At 36.9% G+C, this 20708-nt stretch overlaps 1 protein-coding gene across 2 annotated transcripts in view; it reads left to right on the plus strand.

Annotated features, from left to right (window-relative positions):
- Positions 1-20708, plus strand: part of IBTK (inhibitor of Bruton tyrosine kinase) — a 94149-nt gene that overhangs the window by 44716 nt on the left and 28725 nt on the right. For both annotated transcript variants that reach the window (XM_002714548.6, XM_008263147.5), the window contains exons 17-25: positions 2733-2834; positions 5277-5394; positions 9198-9258; positions 10036-10157; positions 11369-11481; positions 13660-13808; positions 15810-15973; positions 19289-19381; positions 19827-19970. In XM_002714548.6, the coding sequence (XP_002714594.1) occupies positions 2733-2834; positions 5277-5394; positions 9198-9258; positions 10036-10157; positions 11369-11481; positions 13660-13808; positions 15810-15973; positions 19289-19381; positions 19827-19970 (1066 nt within the window). The remainder of the gene's footprint in view (positions 1-2732; positions 2835-5276; positions 5395-9197; positions 9259-10035; positions 10158-11368; positions 11482-13659; positions 13809-15809; positions 15974-19288; positions 19382-19826; positions 19971-20708) is intronic.

The following is a 20708-nucleotide window of genomic DNA, read 5'->3' on the forward strand; positions in this document are numbered from 1 at the left end:
CTGGCGTTACTCTTGTGCTCATTTTAGAATCTTTTCTTTATGTTCTACTTGGAAAGTTTGACTGCAGTGTGTCATATTGTAGATCTTTCTGCTCATGTCTATTAGGGGTTCTTTGTGCTACTTATACTTGAATGTCCCATTCTTTCTCCAAATTAGGGAATTTTTCTTTAATTATTTTACCACAAAGGCCTTCTAGTTCCTTTTGTCTTTCCACACCTTCAGGAACTCCTAAGACCTGTATTTTGGGTCATTTAATAGTATCCCAGAAATCTTCAACACTGTTTTTAATTTTTCTAACTTTTCTAATACTTTTTTTTTTAGTCTGACTGTAAAATTTTCAATTTGTCTTCTAACTCAGATATTCTTTCTTCTGCCTCATCAAGGCTGTTGTTAAGGTTTTCCACTGTATTATTTATTTGATCTATTTCAGTCTTCATTTCTAATATTTCATTTTGATTTCTCTTTAAAATCTTAATCATAGGAAGAATTTTATTCATGTCATGTATTTATTTCTTTAATTCGTGGATTTGCTTCTCATTGTTTCTAAATAATCCTATGATTAGTCTTTTGAATTCTTTTTAGGCATTTTATCAATGTCTTCATCTTCATGTTCTAATATTGGAATATTGTTGTGTTTCTTTTGCGTGGTCATGTTATTTTCCTTATTCTTGTTTCTTGAATTTCTGCATTTATTTTTAGGCATTTGTAGAGATACTTGTTTGTTTTTTCCTCTGATGGCTTTTATCTTTGAACTATGCCTCTGTGGCTTAGTGGAATGTGTGCGCTTTCAGGGAATAGTCAGAGGTATATGGTGCGTTTGGCCAAGGAGCTGTGGTCAGTGCTCTGTAGAGTGGGGCGAGCATCCTTGTTGACACCCAAGTTGGACGTGGGAGCTCTCCTCTTGTTAACAGAAGGGGTGGGGGTATGGTGAACTCTGTTGTTGTGATCACACCCTCGCCTTCTCTCCTCCAATGTGATCAGATCCCACGTGATAGCCCCCAGTGAGTGCAGTACTCATACATGCTGCTATATGTACCACACAAAGGATCTGCAGAGTCTGCACTGTGAGCATGATCCTACTGCAGTGACCCACTGTAGGCAACCAGGGAGCTCCAAGCATTTGGAGCCTCTCACAGAGATTGTCCAGAGACCCAGCTCCACCCTGTGCCCTCTCATGAAGCCACAGAGTCACCACAGTCTCAGCACAGAAGGCTTCCACAGTCACAGGGAGCAGAGGATCTGCTCTGCCCTGCCAGCCTGTCCAGTCCACAGAGAGACAGACTGTCTCAGAGCTAGCTGCCTGTGGGTGCTCTGCCTAGGTGGCTTGTGAGCCTGTGGTATGTTGGGAGCCTTGAGTTCCCTCACAATCTTACGAGGGTGCCCAGCCTCCTGTCAGTCCTTACAGCCAGACCCAAAGTCAATGAGGAACACAGATTTCTCTCTGCTAGTCTCTGGATCACACGCATACAAGATCCGTTGGCCAAATGTTGCCTTCTCCTCACCACTTGCAGCAGAGCTGCTGCTGTCAGTACGGAGAAGATGGCATCTTGTCTCAGCCAGTTGCTGTGCACATGCATAAGGGCTTCCGTGGCTGCTGCGTATATGCAAAATGGCACCTGTCCTCTCAGTCAGTTGCTGTGGGCTGTTTTGGGGAGGATGGAGTGAGAGAAACGTGCCCCCCCTTTTTTAACTGGGTCCACAGGTACCCTCTTTTCCTTTGCCTTGGGACTTTCGGTCAGACTCATACCGCACTCTCCCTTCAGCTATATCACCAGTGGCACGGGTGCTGCAGTATGATCTCAACTCAGTCTCCAAAGCTGGTGCTTTCTCCGGCTCTCGGCTGCTGGAGTTGTATGGTGGTCTGTGTTCATGTTACATGTCTGCACCTTCCACACAGGTCCGTGGCGTTCCTCCTCCTTCCGTAGAATTTCCACTGTGGTTTTCTGTTTATTCTCCCCTGAGAATGTATTCCTATATATGTACTTCCTTTTTACTTTTATTATTTATCCCTAGCATATTCATCCATCTTGGAATCTCTTTTTGTTTTCTTTTTTCTTAAACTCTTCCCTACCTGTCTTCCATGTTGTCATTTTGTTTTTGGTTTGTTTTCATTTCTATTTTTGTTGTTATTTTAGCAGCAGCTAAGGGGCTTCCTTTGAGACCATTAGTAACTCTGAGAGCCAGGAAGTTGAATTTTAACTTCAGGAACTTCTAAAAAATTTTTTTAAAGTATTTATAAATAATGTATTTTGTTTTAAATAAGAAAGCCTGAGAGCTTACCTGTGAATCTACGTATTGTGTGTCTGTGTGTGTGTGTGTGTGTGTATAGATACTGAGATTTGACTGTTCCCTGTAATTACTAGTTTCAGAAATATGTATATTTGTGTAGATACTGAAATTTGACTTCCCCTTTCCTTATTTGAGAAACATTTCAAAATAGATTATAAACAAATCAGGCATTCTAGAAAGAAGCCTTCAAGACTGAAATGGTCACCTTATGTTGGGCATTTGGTGGTTTCAGTGTGAGCCAAAGCATTTTTTTTTTTTTCAGATTTTTATGTAAAAGAGAAATATTTTGACATATTTACTGTTTATCATAGTTACTATTCCAACATTTAAAAAGTCATCATAATTCTGTGTTTCTAATGTGTTTATTACTTTAAACTTTCTTCCTGGGTATAATTTTACAAAGTAATGCCTTGATGCTATTATTTTTTTATCTTTTTTTTTAGAATCTCAAAATGTGGATTTTATTTGTCGTGTTCTTGTGGTAGCTGATCAGCTTCTCATAACTCGATTGAAAGAAATTTGTGAAGTGGCATTAACTGAGAAACGTGAGTTTTTTAAATTAATTAATTAATTAATTTGAAAGAGTTATACAGAGGAGAGGCAGAGAGAGAGAGAGAGAGAAAGAGAGAGAGGTCTTCCATCTGCTGGTTCACTGTAATTGGCTGAAACGTCCAGAACTGCGCAGATCCAAAGCCAGGAGCCAGGAGCTTCTTCTGGGTCTCCCACGCAGGTGCAAGGGCCCAAGTATTTGAACCATCTATCACTGCTTTCCCAGGCCATAGCAGAGAGCTGGATTGGAAGTGGAGCAGCCGGGACTCGAACCAGCACCCATATGGGATGCTGGCACTGTAGGTGGCAGCTTTACCCACTATGCCAGAATGCTGGCCCCATGAGTATTTTTAAATTAGAGTGTTAGTGTTTTTTCAGGTTGATTCAGGATTAATGTGCTTTATGGACTTTATGATGTCATTATGGTAAACTACACCATTATTTTTTTGTATCACATAAAGTGTCAAAACTTTTAAATTGTGACATGCCATCGTTTGTAAGGATATACTTTATCTTGTAAATATGTGAAAATGCGTGTATCTTAGACTTGACATATAATGTTAATTTATACTGAAATGTCATGAAATCTTGAATTATTTGAATGGTGTCAAATTTATGGTATTTTTAAGTGCAAGAATTTGTGAGTTTTTTTTACCTTTGCCATGATCTTTCATGTAACTTTCCAGCTATCCATTTCTTATGGTTTGCTTCAGTTTTTATGTAATTCTTTCATTAATATCTCAGCAAACCACATTTTTTTCTCAGACTTTTCTCTGTTCATTATTTCACTTAATTGCATGACTCTTTTCCTGAACATTTAACTTTGAAATCCAAAGTTATTTTTTGTTACATGCTGCTTATACCCAATATTTTTTGGGTGTTGAAACTGATTCATTTTAACTTTGTTGGTCAAATTTCCCTTACCTTTGGATTCTCATTTTGACTGTATTAGTTCTGACCACTGTTTGCCATTCTGTCTGTGTGGTATCACAGTAATTTTTAAATGATGTTTCTACTTTCTATAGGAAGTAGTTATGCCTTTTTCTAGTTTAGATATTTTTTAATTGCCTACTCTAGAATAAAGGTTAAATTTCCTTAAGCTGACATGAGTTTTTTTCATTTTCCTTAATCTGACAAGAGTTTTTTCATTTTCTAATTTTATATTTGTTCTACTTCATTGCTAACTCAGGAAGTGTCAAGGGAGTGCCTATCAAAATTTTCTAATTTGTATTTGCTAGGATTTTTTTTTAGCTCTGGCATCTTACTTACACACTCTTGAGCATTAAGGATATCTTCTTCTTAGTTAGCCAAAGAGAAATAATAGCCCTGATTTCCTTTTAGGTAAGGAAAGAAAAAATATTCAAAAATATATTAAAGGACACAGCATCTAATATACAATGCATGGTGATATTTTTCACTTGTTCAATTGGCATTGCTGACGTACTTTGGGTATTTTGGATCTTTGCTGCACAATTTTCTGTATTTATGAACTCCTAAATCTTTCTAGAAGCTAGCAATTAAATGATTCCACAAAAATCTATTCTTTAATTATTGGACAGTGTGTAGATCCTTGCCCAATGGAAGATTTTGTATGATCCAATTTTATTTCTGCAAAATGTGAGATGCCTTCATCATTATGTGAAATTTTATGTTAGAAGTGAGACAGACCATTATTGACTATAGTTGCAGCTTTTGACAAAGTTACAGGAGAGAAAGAAAAAAGAAATGGAATAAGCCAAGAGTAGAAAAGATTCATGTTCCTCTATTGGCTGGAACTCACAGTAGAAAGTAAGAACAAAAGTAAAGGGGTTTGGGAAACTATAGTTACATGCTCTGTGTACAAGATATTCTGAGCAGAACGTTTCATATATAAAGTTACTGGGATTGCAACTAAATTCAGACTCTTGCACAGTATATCAGTTTCTGTATTATCATGAATTATATGCTATGAGTTAAATGTACTTAATTTTCCAAGTGTATTTATTTGTGCATGTGTGTGTCCAAATAAATTCTGATAGGTTATTTAACCAGTTTTACCAGTTTCTTTTAGTTTTAAGAAACATTGTTTTTAGTTTTGCTATGTGCTATATAAGTGAAAAGGCAAGTTATTCATGAATTGAAGTAAAAATATTCAAAAATTGTTTGGTAGAAGATTATCAGTTTTATATGTGTGATTTTAGGTGATATTAATACACTTTTTGTTGTGCCTAAAATTTCTGTATATGTAAGCTTACTTTGTTTAAACACTCTTTTGAACTTAATTTGTTGAGTTGGGATGGAAAATGAATTCTATATCCCAGTAAATTAGTTTTGTCAAGAAAATACTTAATTTTTCTTGTTCCAAATGTTTAATCTTGCAATTTTAGAAATAACTATATTCATTTACTCTACTACTGTGTCTTCATCTAATTTTGCAAATCTTTTTTTTTCCTTTATAGTTACCCTTAAAAATGCTGCTATGCTACTGGAATTTGCAGCAATGTATAATGCTGAACAATTGAAGCTATCTTGTTTACAGTTTATAGGATTGAATATGGCAGCTTTACTTGAAGCAAGGTAGGTAGTATGCCTGTATTACATGACTTTTGCAAAAATGTTTAGTAGCAGATATGTTAGTAATTTAAAAGTGAATTATAAGGTTTACCTAGATGGAAAGAATTTGATAATAAGATTTATGAGTTATAGATGTTTAGGATTTGAGGGATCCTAGACACTTTTCAATGTAGCAGTGCTTTTTTTAACGAAAAAAGTATACATTTAATTATTTTCTTTTTTATTTAAGGTATATAAGTTTCATCTATTTCATATATACAGATTTAGGAACAAAGTGGGCTTCCCCTCCCTTCTGTCCACATTCCAATCCCACCCCTTTTGGATTTCCATTCTTAATTTTTACAATGATCTATTATCAGTTTACTTAGTGATCTTATAGTTAGCCCTACTCTAAGTGGAGGGGTTAAGCAAATAGTATAAAGAGAAAGAAAACAAAACAAAATAAAACTAAAGTTTATTCCTCAGTGGAAGACACAGGGGCTATAAACAATCATTGATTCTCCAACTGACTATTTCACTCAAATACATTACATTTCAGGTATGCTATTAGTTCTGTCAGATCCGGGAAAATATGATATTTGTCTTTTTGGGACTAGCTTATTTCACTAAGTATAATGGCTTCCAGTTGCGACAATCTTCTTGCAAAAGACGGGATTTTTTTTTTTTTTACAGCTTAGTAGTACTTCATAGTATATATACCATAATTTTTTATCCAGTCAGTAGTTGATGAACATCTGGTTGATTCCATATCTTAGTTATTGTGAATTGTGCTGCAGTGAACATGGGAGTACAGGTATCTCTTTCTGTCTCTCTTTTTTTTTTTTTTACGATTTATTTATTTATTTGAAAGTCAGAGTTACACAGAGAGAGGAGAGGCAGAGAGAGAGGTTTTCCATCCACTGGTTCACTCCCCAATTGACTGCAGTGGCCAGAGCTGAGCCGATCTGAAGCCATGAGCCAAGAGCTTCTTCCAGGTCTCTCAAGAAGGTGCAGGGACCCCAAGGACTTGGGCCATCCTCTATTGCTTTCCCAGGCCATAAGCAGAGAGCTGGGTTGGAAGTGGAGCAGCCGGGTCTTGAACCAGCACCCACATGGGATGCCAGTGCTTCAGGCCAGGGTGTTAACCCGCTGTGCCGCAGCTCCAGCCCCCAGATGTCTCTTTCATGTACTGTTCTTTTTTGGTTTGGGTAAGTTCCCAGGAGTTGGATGACTAGATCGTATGGTAGATCTATATTCAGTTTTCTGAGTTATCTCCATACTGTCTTCCACGGTAGTTGTACCAGTTCACATTCCTACCAGCAGTGGAGAAGAGTACCTTTTTCCCCACATCCTCTCATTTGTTGTTTGTTGATTTCAGTATGCTAGCCATTCTAACTGGAGTGAGGTGGAACCTCCTTGTGGTTTTGATTTGCATTTCCTTGAAGGCTGTGAACCTGAGCATTTTTTGCAAGTGTCTGTTGGCCAATTGAATTTCCTCTCTTGAGAAATGCCTGTTTAAGTCTTTTGCCCATTTTTTTTTATTGGGTTGTTTATTTTGTTGTTGTTGAATTTCTTGAGCTCTTTATATATTCTGAATGTTAACCCTTTATCAGTTGCACAGTTTGCAAATATATTATCCCATTCTGACAGCTGCCTCTTCATTTTGCTGAGTGTTTCTTTTGTGGTGCAGAAGCTTCTCAGCTTGATGTAATCCCCCATTTGTCAATTTTGGCATTGCCTGTGTCTAGGGGTCTTTGCCAAGAAGTCACTGCCTATGCCAATGCCTTGTTGAGTTTCCTCCATGTTCTCTAATAATTTGATAGCATTGGGTTTAGATTTAGGTTCTTGATCCATTTTGAGTGGATTTTTGTGTAGGATGTAAGGTCAGTATCTAATGACATTCTTTGCACATCTAGAGAAAACAATGCCAAAATTCATATGGAAACACAAGAGACCCTAAATAGCTAAAGCAATCTTATATAACAAAAATAAAGCTGGAGGCATCACAATACCTGATTTCAAGACATACTACAGGGCAGTTAACAATCAAAACAGCCTGGTACTGGCACAAAAACAGACTTATAGACCAATGGAATAGAATAGAAACTCCAGAAATCAACCCATGCATCTACAGCCAACTTATATTTGATAAAGGAGCTAAAATCAATCTGTGGAGCAGAGGCAGTCTCTTTAACAAATGATGCTGGAAAAACTGGATCTCCACATGTAGAAGTATACATTTATTTTTTAATATAAGGTCAAGATATTACTTCAATCATTATAAAATAATGGTGAGAAAAATGAGACTAGTTTGGTGAACAAAGGAATTTGGGATTAGAGTTCTTGGTGTGAATTTGTAATTTAAGTTTTGATTATCCAGTTTATTTCTGTACTGTGTTTTAATAGTAGTAATAATAGTGCTTTGTGGTTTACTATGTGTTAATGTTCTAAAAATGGTATAAAGATTAATGCAGTTTATTTTTATGAAAACTTTGTAAAGTAGATTCTACTAATACCCTTTATTAAAACTTTGTAAAGTAGATTCTACTAATTTCTTGTAGATAGAAAACTTCTTTTTGTTTGTCAAAGAACTAAGAAAATCTTCATCTATATAGTAATAGTTTTTCAATGGCTCACTTTCAAATTTAGGTTGATCTTGAATTAAACTAATTTCAAAGCACATAAAATAGTCTTATTGTATTTTGGAGATAAATTACTAACAACTTAATGGTTGTCAGGGTTCATTTAGAGAAAATGCTTTTGCAGTTTAAGACTTCATTATTTTATGAAAAAATGCTTTTAAATGTAAATCAGTACTATGAGAATTATACAATGTCATTTTAAAGTGCCTGAGATATCTTAGTGTCAGAATCTGCTAAACTAAATTTCATTGTTGAGATTGCTTTAGTAGTTCTGTTCATACCAGTTTTATTACTCTGCATTGCCAAGTTAAACTCATTCACTTATTCAGATAAGAATCAATCAAATATTAAAAAACACATCAACTCTACAATAAGATATTGGAAAATGATGCATCACAATACTGTTGTTTAGCTAGTCATTATATTTTGGTTAGTTTGTCAATTGAGTCATTTAAGGGTAGCAGCTGCCATTGTAGTGTTTTTACTTGTACCGTTTTGCATGAATAGATATGTATAACTTGAATTAAAGCAAATGTTTCACAAACTTAACCACTTTTAATCAGTTATGTGTTTGCTAGAGGTATAAATAACATGTGTAGAGATGTTAGGAAAAGATGCCTGCACTAAAATTTACTTAGCATCACAAGTTAATGTATTAATTGTCTCCCAGTGTTTAAAACTGGTATGGTACACATTTGAATGTGTAAGTTGTTTTGAATTAATTGTAGAAATAGTTTAAGATATATGTATTAGGATGTATACTTCGATTTGAGTTTTCACTGAAATCTTGAAGTATCTCTTTGGAAACTTGAGAGATCCTTAAAGTCTATCCTGAGTTCAGCTGCTCTAGTCTTAAGTCTTATTGTACACATTAAGCTGCTAAGGCCTAGAGAAGTAATGTGTTCAGTGATATACATGTAATTTGTAGCAATGATAATTTTATGTAGAATCAAGTATCTGGATATTTGTGCCATTGTTCTGTGAGTATAGTACTGCTTCTGTAGTTAAAGATGGTAATTTCTGGAAAATGAAGGTTGGAAAATTTGTACCTTTTATTTCATTATGATGGAAAAGATCCTTTGTACTCTTATTTATGAGTTGCCGAGTTTTATTCAAGATATTTTTCTGATATGTTTGCTATTTACTTGAAACATAAAAAGAGAATGTTATATCTTATTTTTTTAGGTCTCTTGATGTTTTAAGTGAGGATGTCTTAAAGGATCTTTCTGCGTTCTACCGAAAAATGGTACGTTTTTGGTTTTTACAGTGGACATAATATTACCATCTAAAGCAACATATTTAGATATGACTTCTGAATGGAATAGTTTCCTAATAAATTCTAAATATATATATAGAATTTTTTTAAAAAATTATTTCTTTATTTGAAAGGCATAGTTACAAAGAGGCAGGGGCAGAGAGAGAGAGAGAGGAGAGAGGAGAGAGATCTTCTGTCCACTGGTTCACTTCCCAAATGGTTGCAATGGCCAGAACTGAAGCCAGGAGCCAAGAGCTTCTTCCTGCTCTCCCACATCAGTGCAGGGACCCAAGGACTTGGACCATTTTCTGCTGCTTTCCCAGGCGCATTAGCAGGGAACTGGGTTGGAAGTGGAGCAGCTGGGATTCTAATGAGTGCCCATATGGGATGCCAGCACTGCAGGTGATGGCTTAACCTGCTATGTGAGGACTTAGGATTTCGTTTAGGTCTCATAAACATGATAATACATGTTGAAGGTATTTAATGATAAAATTAATATCTATTTAAATTTGTTTACTGACATTTACTGAGAAAGTCTTTCATTATTTACTACATTAGGACAGTATAAAAACAAAGTGACAATTTTAAGTTTTTTTTTTACTGTTTTGTAGAAAAAAACGTAATGATTTAAACATTTGATTGAATTCATTATGCATTCTAGACTTTTTCTACTTCATATAACCACATACTAAAACAAATGGTATATTTTATCTATTTAAAAATGTTTACAAATTTTATTCTTTAAAAATGACATCTTTAATTCTATAGATTCCAGCAATGGATAGAAGAATCATTACACCATATCAAGATGGCCCAGATATTAGCTGTTTGGAAGTAGAAGATGGAGATATTTTTTTGAAAGAAGAAATAAATGTGGAACAAAATTATTCGTAAGCTCTGTTTTGTTTGTTTTTTGTTTTCCTGCTTTCATTCCTTCTTTCTCTTTGCCTCACTTTAATTTGGATACTTGACGCCTTTGTTTTGATAGTGAAAGAAAAAATGAAATTTTGACAGAAGTGTTCTATTCATTAAGTTTGGTATAATACATATTAAGTATATAGTTAATATTTTGCAATCTATCAAATTTAAAATGTAAATATAAAAAGAATGTAGTCTTCAGGTTAAACATGTTGGGTTAAATAAGTGTATTTGCATTGTTGCCTCCCCCAGATTTGTAGAGATTATTTTAAAGAAATTTAGGGAGGCATATTACATTAGAGCAGAGAGAACAAGAAAGGCGCAAACAGCAGTCAAGAAATGATAACAGCTTTGGACATTGGGAAAGTGATTGCCCAGTGCTATTGACTTAGAAGAGCAAAGATAAAACAGTTCCGGAACTGCTTGAGAATTAGGGATATTGGGTTTATTAAGGCTAGGGTCAGTGCTTGGATTGAAGGAGCATTAGCTTTTTTTTTTTTCACAATGGAAAATTAGGGTTTTTTTTAATATTATTTATTATTTTATTTATTTGAAAGACAGAGTTACAGAGAGAGAGGGAGAGGGAGAGGTCTTCCATTCTGCTGGTTCATTCCCCAAATGACTGCAACAGCCAGAGCTGAGCTCATCTGAAGCCAGGAGCCAGGAGCTTCTTTCAGGTGTCTGACACAGGTGCCGGGGCCCAAGGAGTTGGGCCATCCTCTCCTGCTTTCCCAGGCATAGCAGAGAGCTGAATCAGAAGTGGAGCAGCCGGGATTTGAACCAGTGTCCATATGGGATGCTAACGTCACAGGCTGGGGCTTTAACCTGCTGTGCCACAGCGCAGGCCCTGAGCATTAGCTCTTGATCTTGTCCACAACTCCATTCAACCAAGTGATTGCTCCTTCTTTGTTCCAGCAAGATTAGACTTTACTTTTTGATATATTTTCCTCTGTACCTTCTTGTTCATGACTTTTGTTAGAATAAGTAATAATGTCTAACTGAGGTCCAGTGAATTTAATTTGTTTTAGGGCCACATACATAAGTGTGACTAGAGTGTACATATCCTTATTTGGTTTCTATTTGACCAAAATGCTATGTTCTGTCGATTTCCAAAGTTCTACCATTTCATTTCTAACTTAATTCATTTTCCAAATAAGTCACTTTATGTTTGTTTTTTTCCTAGGGAAACTATGTTCAAGAAGGCAAAAACAAAAGCTAAAAAGAAGCCACGTAAGCGTTCAGATAGTTCTGGAGGTTATAACCTTTCAGATATTATTCAGAGTCCACCTGCTACAGGTTAGTGGAAAGTATTTTAGCAAATATTTCCAGTTCTAATCCTTCCTTGATATCGCTATTCATTATCTAATTCATTTAATGTGTATTAAATATTTTGATGTGCCATAAGCAGGGACCACTGAAATAGATATAGTCTGTATAGAGGCTTCAGGAAATGATGGTGTATTAATGTGAATATTCCAATTAGAAGACTTTCTTGCCCTGGGAGCACAAAAGAGCCCTCCCAACTAGGCTGAGGTCAGGGAAGGCCTCCTAGGGGAAAGTGATGTCTAAACTGGATCTTGAAGTATGAAGTTAAATTAACAAAGTAGCAGATGGATATACTATGCAAAGGGGGCAATATGTTCCCAAGCATGGAGACAATAGAATGAGCTGCATATTTTGTGTGCATATAGTTCAGCAAGGCTAAGCCACATGGATGTATGCAGGTAAGAAATAGATTGGGTCACATTTTAGAGGATTTTATTTTCCAAATAAAGAATTTGGATTTTATTTGACAGGCTATGGGTGGCTCTTGATGAGATTTTGAAACAAGGTACAACTGGATTAGATTTATGTTTTATAGAGACCACTCTGTACAGTGGGATAGAGCATAGAAGATTGGAGGTGGTCAAGTCATGAGAAAAATCCCATTATGTAGATTCAATTCAAATATGTCAGTGCTCTAAGCAAGGTACTATTTGTGTCTGTAAGAAGGTTATAATCTAATAGTAGAATATAACATATTTTATATCTAGACCATATGTGAGTCTTTTTTATTTATTTATTTTTTGAAATAATACTCTGAGCTAGCACATAGCTAATCTTTTTTTTTTTTTTTTTTAAGATTTATTTGAAAGAAAGAGTTACAGAGAGAGAGAGAGAAAGGTCTTCCATCCACTGGTTCACTCCTCAAATGACCAAAGCTAAGAGCTAGGAGCTTCTTCCAGGTCTCCCACATAGGTCTAGGGGCCCAAGGACTTGGGCCATCTTCTGCTTTCTTAGGGTACAGCAGAGAACTGGATTGGAAGTGCAGCAGCCAGGACTCAAACTGAAACCTATATGGTATGCCAACACTGCAGGCCGGGGATTTAACCTGCTGTGCCACAGTCTGGCCCCTTATATGCTCTTTATTTACATTGATTGTTAATCTCTTAACTACATTGCTTTTTCTTGTTGACAGTGTGTTTCTTGCTGTCTCCCTGACCCTAAACATTCTGCACACATTTGCATACACACACACAATTTTTAAACAATTGATCCACTTGGGGCCAGTGCTGTGGCGCAGCAGGCTAACACCCTGGCCTGCAGTGCCGGCATCCCATATGGGCGCTGGTTCTAGTCCCGGCTGCTCCTCTTCTGATCCAGCTCTCAGCTATGGCCTGGAAAAGCAGCAGAAGATGGCCCAAGTCCTTGGGCCCCTGCACCCACATGGGAGACCCTGAAGAAGCTCCTAGCTCCTGGATTTGAATCAGCGCAGCTCCGGCCGTTTGCGGCCAATTGGGGAGTGAACCATCAGATGGAAGATCTCTCTCTCTCTCTGCCTCTCCTCTCTGTGTAACTTCGACTTTCAAATAAATAAACAAATAAATCTTTAAAAAAAATTGATCCACTTGGGACACGGAGGCATGCATTTATCAATTTCATAACAACTCTGTTGTTTCATGTGATAAGCTAATTTAAAATAGCTCTCAATTTGCAGAGGTTATTTTATAGAAAAAAATAAAACCTGAAAGAAGCCAAAATTGGCTTCTGTAGAAACCTCTGCTACTGTGCTAGTCTGCAGGCTAAGTGAAAAATCGGCAGTATGCTTCCTCCCACACAGAATATGGCCAGCCACCCTATGAAAGGAGAAAGAGAAAAGAGAGCTGTGTCTGAAGTTTATTAATTTCTTTGTCATTATCTTTTATGAGAAAAAAAGTATTCTCAAAGAACTATCTTCCTCAGGTTTATGGAATAATTAGCATGTAATTATAATGAATAAAGCTATTGTTTTATAATCTCCTTCATTTTATTTTTTCACTTAAACTGATTTTTTCAGCTAGCTTACATTATTAAGATTTTGATGCAATAAAAATAATTAAAGTATTACTAAATCTGGATAAATGGAAGCTTTAGCTTTCTGTTTAATTGAATATAATGCATATATATTTCATATATATCTATTTAATTTTTTTGTTTTTTAATTCCATGTTTTAGGATTGTTAAAGGCTGGTAAGACCAGTTCTGTGGACTCCCTTCCAGAACTATTGACGTCAGACTCTGAAGGAAGCTATGTAGGACTGGGTAGTCCTAGAGATTTACAGTCCCCTGATTTTACAACCGGATTTCATTTGGATAAAATTGAGGTTTGTTTCTTAAAAGCAGTTTCCAGACATGCTGACAGTTCATCTTGTTTTTTATTAACTTTGGTCTAACTTTAAAACACTCTCCTGGTTGGTTTAGGAGGAAATATAACTAATTATGTAATATTTGTTGTGTTAGTTTTCTAAAATTCACATAACCTTTCTGGTTTTGAAATTTTTTTTAAAGATTTTTTATTTATTTATTTGAAAGTCAAAGTTACACAGAGAGAGGAGAGGCGGAGAGAGGGAGAGGTCTCCCATCCACTGATTCACTCCCCAATTGGCCGCAATGCCCGGAGCTGCACCGATCCGAATCCATGAGCCAGGAGCTTCTTCTGGGTCTCCCATGTGGGTGCAGGGACTCAAGGACTTGGGCCATCTTCCACTGCTTTTCCAGGCCACAGCAGAGAGCCGGATGGGAAGTGGAGCAGCCGGGACTTGAACCGGTGCTCAGATGGGATGCTGGCACTTCAGGCCAGGGCTTTAACCCGCTGTGCCACAGCGCTGGCCCCTGGTTTTGGAAATTTTAATAGTAGTTTTTAGCTTTTATATTTCTAATCTTCTTTCTCTAAGTATAATATCGATGTAAAATATAGTAACACTGCGTAAACATATTAAAATATATTTATAGATAAATTATTGATATATGGTTTCTGAAATGTCAGCAAACACTAGATAAAAGTTAGTAAAGAAAAATGATTTTGAAAACAAAATTCTATGTACTGTCTTTCTCCATGGTGTTTTTTAACTGGAGTAAAACAAGCTAGAATGATTGAGTTCTTCTAGTTAGGCACAATTGACATTAACCTGCAGGATTCCTAATGTGGTCAGCTCTGAGGAAGGTGTTTTTTTGACTTTTCTTAACTTTTTGTTCCATAGTTGTTCATCTGTAAGGCTAAAAAAATCCAACTTATTAGAGAAAAATATTTTTCTCTTGTTTGCACATGTACAGAACATATTGGAACCATTAGAAACAATGGGGATTTACCTTTTAAGTCTCAGGATATTTTGTTTAAATTTTGTTTAATGTAGAGTAGAATTTTAGGAATAATTACTCAAATAAGGTTGATCTAAAAGACAATTGAGATTTAAAGGAAGATTGAAGGCTTATTGTGAATGCTTTCCATAAATAAAGTAATCTGTTATGAAGTTGGAAATACCATTTTAATAGTTTCCTTGACCTGTTAGAAAAGCAGTAGTTTTAAGGTTCCTTTTGAAGTGTCAATATTATTTAATTTTGTTCAGAATACTTTAATTTTGGGGGCCAGCGCCATGGCTTACTTGGTTAATCCTCCTCCTGTGGCGCCGGCATCCCATATGGGCACCGGGTTCTAGTCCCAGTGGCTTCTCTTCCAGTCCAGCTCTCTGCTGTGGCCTGGGAAAGCAGTGGAGGATGGCCTAAGTGCTTGGGCCTCTGCATCCGCATGGGAGACCAGGAAGAAGCACCTGGCTCCTGGCTTCGGATAGGCATAGCTCCGGCTGTGGCGACCATTTTGGGGGTGAACCAATGGAAGGAAGACCTTTTTCTCTGTCTCTCTCACTGTCTAACTCTATCTGTCAAATTAAAAAAAAAAAAAAAAGAATACTTTAATTGTATTCAGAGTGATGTAAATGACTTTTATACCAGACTTTCATTTTGTTTTATACTGAAGTATTGGAAACCAGTTTTAAATTACTGCTTAATATCTTATTTGGACAACTTGTATTTATTAACATTTCTATTTATTATTTGTGTAAACAGCAACCTAACATGTAAACTTGTTTCCCTAAAAATTATTCTCAAAGCTCACAATGATCAGGTTACAGTAAATGGTGTGGTTTGAGAATTAAGGCATTAAGCTATAGAAGAACATGAATTGAGAATACTAGATGATTTAAAGTGAGAAGATTTTATTCCTTACTATAATACAACTAGTAATTTTTATGTACCAACTATATGTTAGCTAGTAAACTAGGTGCCTGCTGTTATTAACTTCTTTCAATTTTTTTTTTTCCTTCCTCCAGGGGAAAGTTAAACCATATGTTAATGGTACACCTGCTACTCATTTTAGGGAAAATTTTAAACCAGGGGAAAAATCACCAGGACTTAAAATATCTGCCCCACAGCCCATTCCCAGTTACAGAATTGATAATGCAAGCTCTTCCAGTTGGGTTACTGGCTCTTTCAGGTATGGTTTTCATTTTGTTCTGTGTCTGTTAGTCTGAAAAATATTTATTTTTAGTTAAATGAAACAATGATGAACATCGGAAAAATATTAATGTACTCATAGATTTCTGATACACAAAAAAATTCCCTAGATGCATATGAATTGCTTACCACCTATAGTAGGCTTTTTTCCCTCTGGAAAAAATTTAGTTGCCTTTGTATTATCATCAGTGAATAGTAGCAAATGCTGTATTTATATATATAACTAATATATGTATAAAAATATGTGGGAATATAAACAAATGATATATACATATGTATGTTTACATTAGTCATTTTTTAGGTAATATATTTGAAACCTCTACTCAAGAAGAGCATTTTCTCATTTGTAGAATTAATGTATCTTTTGTAGTACTTTCAGGGATTTTTAAAATCTCACAGATGGTATTGTTATTCTGTTAATTTTCATAGGCTATTTAGTTAATGTTGTACTGCCCTTTTTCACTTGCCTGTATTTTACACATTTTTTCTCTCATTTGGAAAATCCAGATGAAGGAAGACAAGTAGTTAGGATGCGGTGTGTGTTCTTTCGTAGTGCCTCATGAGCTTGTGCTTCATCTTTGTGTGCCAGCTGTGGCTTGTAACAGGATGAAGACTGTTATTGGACTTCTGATACTGTTATCAGAGCACTTTGTATGATCCTCATGAAATATACTGTATTTTACTCAGTTGAAACAAAGCTTATGATATTATACTCCAGTTTGTATTGCTTCATTGGATAGGTATTCATAAATAAATCTCAAATTTTTGCCTGAGTGAACAAATTGGAACATAATTTGTGGGCAAATCTGGCACCTTTGAATTACTAATATTGGAGATATTTTTTAAAAATTTTTTTCTGTATTTAATTAATTGAAAGGCACACATGCACACATATACACATAAACACAGAGGGATTTTCCATCTGCTGGTTCACTCCTCAAATGCCTGTAGGTTGGGCGAGGCCAAAACCAGGAGCCTAGAACCTAGTCCAGGTCTCCAGCATGTGTGATAGGGACCTGAGTACTTCAGCCTGGGCATCCATTAGTAGAAAACTGGATTAGAAGTAGATCACAGATAAACTCAGGGACCTGGATATGGGATGCAGGCATCCCAAATGACATCTTTTTTTTTTTTTTTTTTTTTTTTAAGATTTATTTATTGGGGTTGGCACCATGGTGTAGTGGGTAAAGCCACTGCCTGCAGTGCTGACATCCCATATGGGTGCTGGTTCAGGTCCCAGCTATTCCACCTCCAATTCAGCTCTCTGCTATGGCCTGGGAAAGCAGTGGAAGATGGCCCAAGACCTTGGGCCCCTGCATCTGTGTGGGAAACCCAGAAGAAACTCCTGACTCCCGGCATCATATCGGCTCATCTCATCTCCTGCCATTGCTGACATTTGTGGAATAAACCAGCAGATGGAAGGCTTCTCTCTCTGTCTCTGCCTCTGCCCCTCACTGACTCTGCCTTTCAAGTAAATAAATAAATATATTTTTAAAAATATTTATTGAAAGAGTTATGGAGAGAGAGAGAGAGAGAGAGAGAGATACTCCATCTGCTGGTTCACTCCCCAAATGGCTACAATGTCCAGCGTTGGCCAAAGCCAAGAGCTTCATCAAGGTCTCCCACATGGGTGGCAAGGTCTCAAGTATTTGGATCATCTTCTGCTGCTTTTCCGAGGCCACCAGCAGGGAGCTGGATTGGAAGTGGAGTAGGCAGGACACGAACCGGCACCCACATGGAATGCCAGCATCACAGTTGTTGGCCTTGCTTTAACATGCCACAGTGTGGGCTAATATTATGAGTATAAAATTAACTGAAAATAGATCTTTGTGTAAAATAAGAATGGGAATAGGAGAGTCAAGAGGAAGAAGAGGGGGAGTGCGGGTGGGAAGGAAGTTAGGGTGGGAAGAATCACTATGTTCCTAAATTTATATATGTGAAATGCCTGAAGTTTGTGTACCTTAAATAAAATTTTAAAAAATTTGAAAAAGAGGCCGGCGCCGCTGCTCACTAGGCTAATCCTCCGCCTAGCGGTGCCGGCACACCGGGTTCTAGTCCCGGTTGGGGCGCCGGATTCTGTCCCGGTTGCCCCTCTTCCAGGCCAGCTCTCTGCTGTGGCCAGGGAGTGCAGTGGAGGATGGCCCAGGTGCTTGGGCTCTGCACCCAATGGGAGACCAGGAAAAGCACCTGGCTCCTGGCTCCTGCCATCAGATCAGCGCGGTGCGCCGGCCGCAGTGCGCCGGCCGCGGCGGCCATTGGAGGGTGAACCAACGGCAAAGGAAGACCTTTCTCTCTGTCTCTCTCTCTCACTGTCCACTCTGCCTGTCTGCCTGTAAAAAAAAAAAAAAAAAAAAAAAAAAAAAAATTTGAAAAAGAAACAAAAAAACAAAGAAAGCAAGGCATTTGTACATACATACATACAACAACAACAACAACAAAAAACTGCTGTTCCAAGTGCTTTCCATGGGAATACTTTTAAAATATGTTTTAATAAGAACTTGGTATAAAGTCAGCAGTGTAGGTTTCCTTTTCCTGCAGCAGAATGCCTACTGACAATTAGCACTGTGTCCTAAGCATTTACAATATTAATACATATAGAAGTACTTCTACATTCTCTCTAAAGTGTTGTCTAGCAGGAATAATAAGTATAATTTCTTTTTTCATAAGAGAATAAAAGAATCAGTTTACTCTTTATGATGTAATAATAAGACTTATTTTTAACCATGTCATAGGCTTTATTTATATCATAAATTTATAATCTAAAAATGATTTATTATCATTTATTTCTAAAAATGATACAATTTTTGGGTGGGTGATTAAGGTACAGCTCCTTATAAGAATCTCTAATATTATTGAGCCTCCACCAGATTTTCTGTTAAGTGTTTGTTTTTTAATATTAGCAGTAATAAGAACTTTTTGGGGGGCTAGCACTGTGGTGTAGTAGGTAAAGTCCTGGTTCAAGTCCTGGCTACTCCACTTCCCGCTCTCTGGTATGGCCTGGGAAAGCAGTAGAAGATGGCCCAAGTCCTTGGGCTCCTGGACCCCTTGGGTCCAGGGAGACCTAGAAGAAGCTCCTGGCTCCTTGGTTCAGATCAGCTCAGCTCTGGCCACTGCAGCCATTTGGGGAGTGATCCAGCAGATGGAAGACCTCTCTGTTTCTCTCTCTCTTTGCCTCTTTGTAACTCTGCCTTTCAAATAAATAAATAAATCTTTAAATTTAGTTTCAATGTAGTTTGGGAGTTGAGCTTTCTAGGTAAATGAATACTTTATAAAGTAACTTTCTTATGTCTTTTAGTCCTGTCAGCCCTCCTGTCGTGGATCTCAGAACCATCATGGAAATAGAAGAAAGTAGACAAAAATGTGGAGCTACACCAAAATCAAATTTGGGGTAGGTTATAAACTCATTCAAAAGAAGATTGTGTTGTATTTTTTGCTCCAAAGAAATGTACAGACCTACCTGTATCTCTGCTACTATTTTTCTGTGCTTTATGTTATAGTTAACTATGAGTCTTTTTCTGGATAATTTAGCCTTTATTTCTGAAGTATTTGCTAATGATTAAGTCAAGGTGATAGACCAGCTCTTGTGGAATGTAGTACTTAACCTCTAAAAGAGAATAGCTGAAGATGGAAGCCTTGTGCAAGTTCCTCTTGAAAGTAGGATATGTAAGAGAATTCATACCTAGCTATTACTTGAGCATTGATAGTGTACACTGATATTGTCACTGTTGAAACTTGTGACTATTTTAATTCAATTCAATTATCTCAAATAAATAAACATTATTATTTATAGCCTTCATTAAGCAGAAATTAATGCTAATTGATTTAATTTCTAGCAAAGTGATTTCTCATGGAGTTAAGCTTTCTCAGAAGCAGCGAAAAATGATTGCACTGACTACCAAAGAAAACAATGCAGGAGTGAACAGCATGGAGACAGTTTTAACTCCTCCTTCAAAAGCCCCCAAACCAGTGAATGCATGGTATGTTCTTTTTGTTATTAAAGATAGCTTATAAGATATTTCTTCACTTTTGAACCTTACTCTGTATCCCACCATGTTTCTAAAATCTTTTCAAATATTGTATTCCCTCTTTTGCTTTTAAGTTAAAAATTGGAATTTGAGGCCGGCGCCATGGCTCAATAGGCTAATCCTCCGCCTGAGGCACCGGCACACCGGGTTCTAGTCCTGGTTGGTGCGCCAGATTCTGTCCCGGTTGCTCCTCTTCCTGTCCAGCTCTCTGCTGTGGCCCGGGAGTGCAGTGGAGGATGGCCCAAGTGCTTGGGCCCTGCACCCACATGGGAGACCAGGAGGAAGCACCCGGCTCCTGGCTTCGGATCAGCGCAGTGCGCCGGCTGCAGTGGCCACTGGGGGTTGAACCAATGGAAAAAGGAAGACCTTTCTTTCTGTCTCTCTGTCTCTCACTGTCCACTCTGCCTGTCAAAACAAAACAAAACAAAACAAAAAAATTGGAATTTGGGAAGCAAAGACTTCATTTTTTCCTTTGTTTTTGTTTTAATTTTGGATGTTTTCACATCCACATTTGAAAATCATAATGTCTATTTTTTTCATATATGGAATAATGTTTTCTTGATATTCAATTAGTTTATCTGTTATTTAAAATAATTTTAGTTTCTTATTTTCTTAATAGATATATACCATAAGCAGGTGGGCATTTGTTCTAGTGGTTAAGTACTGGTTAGATTTCCCTGTCCCCTATAC

This window comes from Oryctolagus cuniculus, chromosome 5, assembly GCF_051225735.1.
Source record: "Oryctolagus cuniculus isolate XC-2025 breed Fujian yellow rabbit chromosome 5, ASM5122573v1, whole genome shotgun sequence".
Taxonomy (NCBI): domain Eukaryota; kingdom Metazoa; phylum Chordata; class Mammalia; order Lagomorpha; family Leporidae; genus Oryctolagus; species Oryctolagus cuniculus.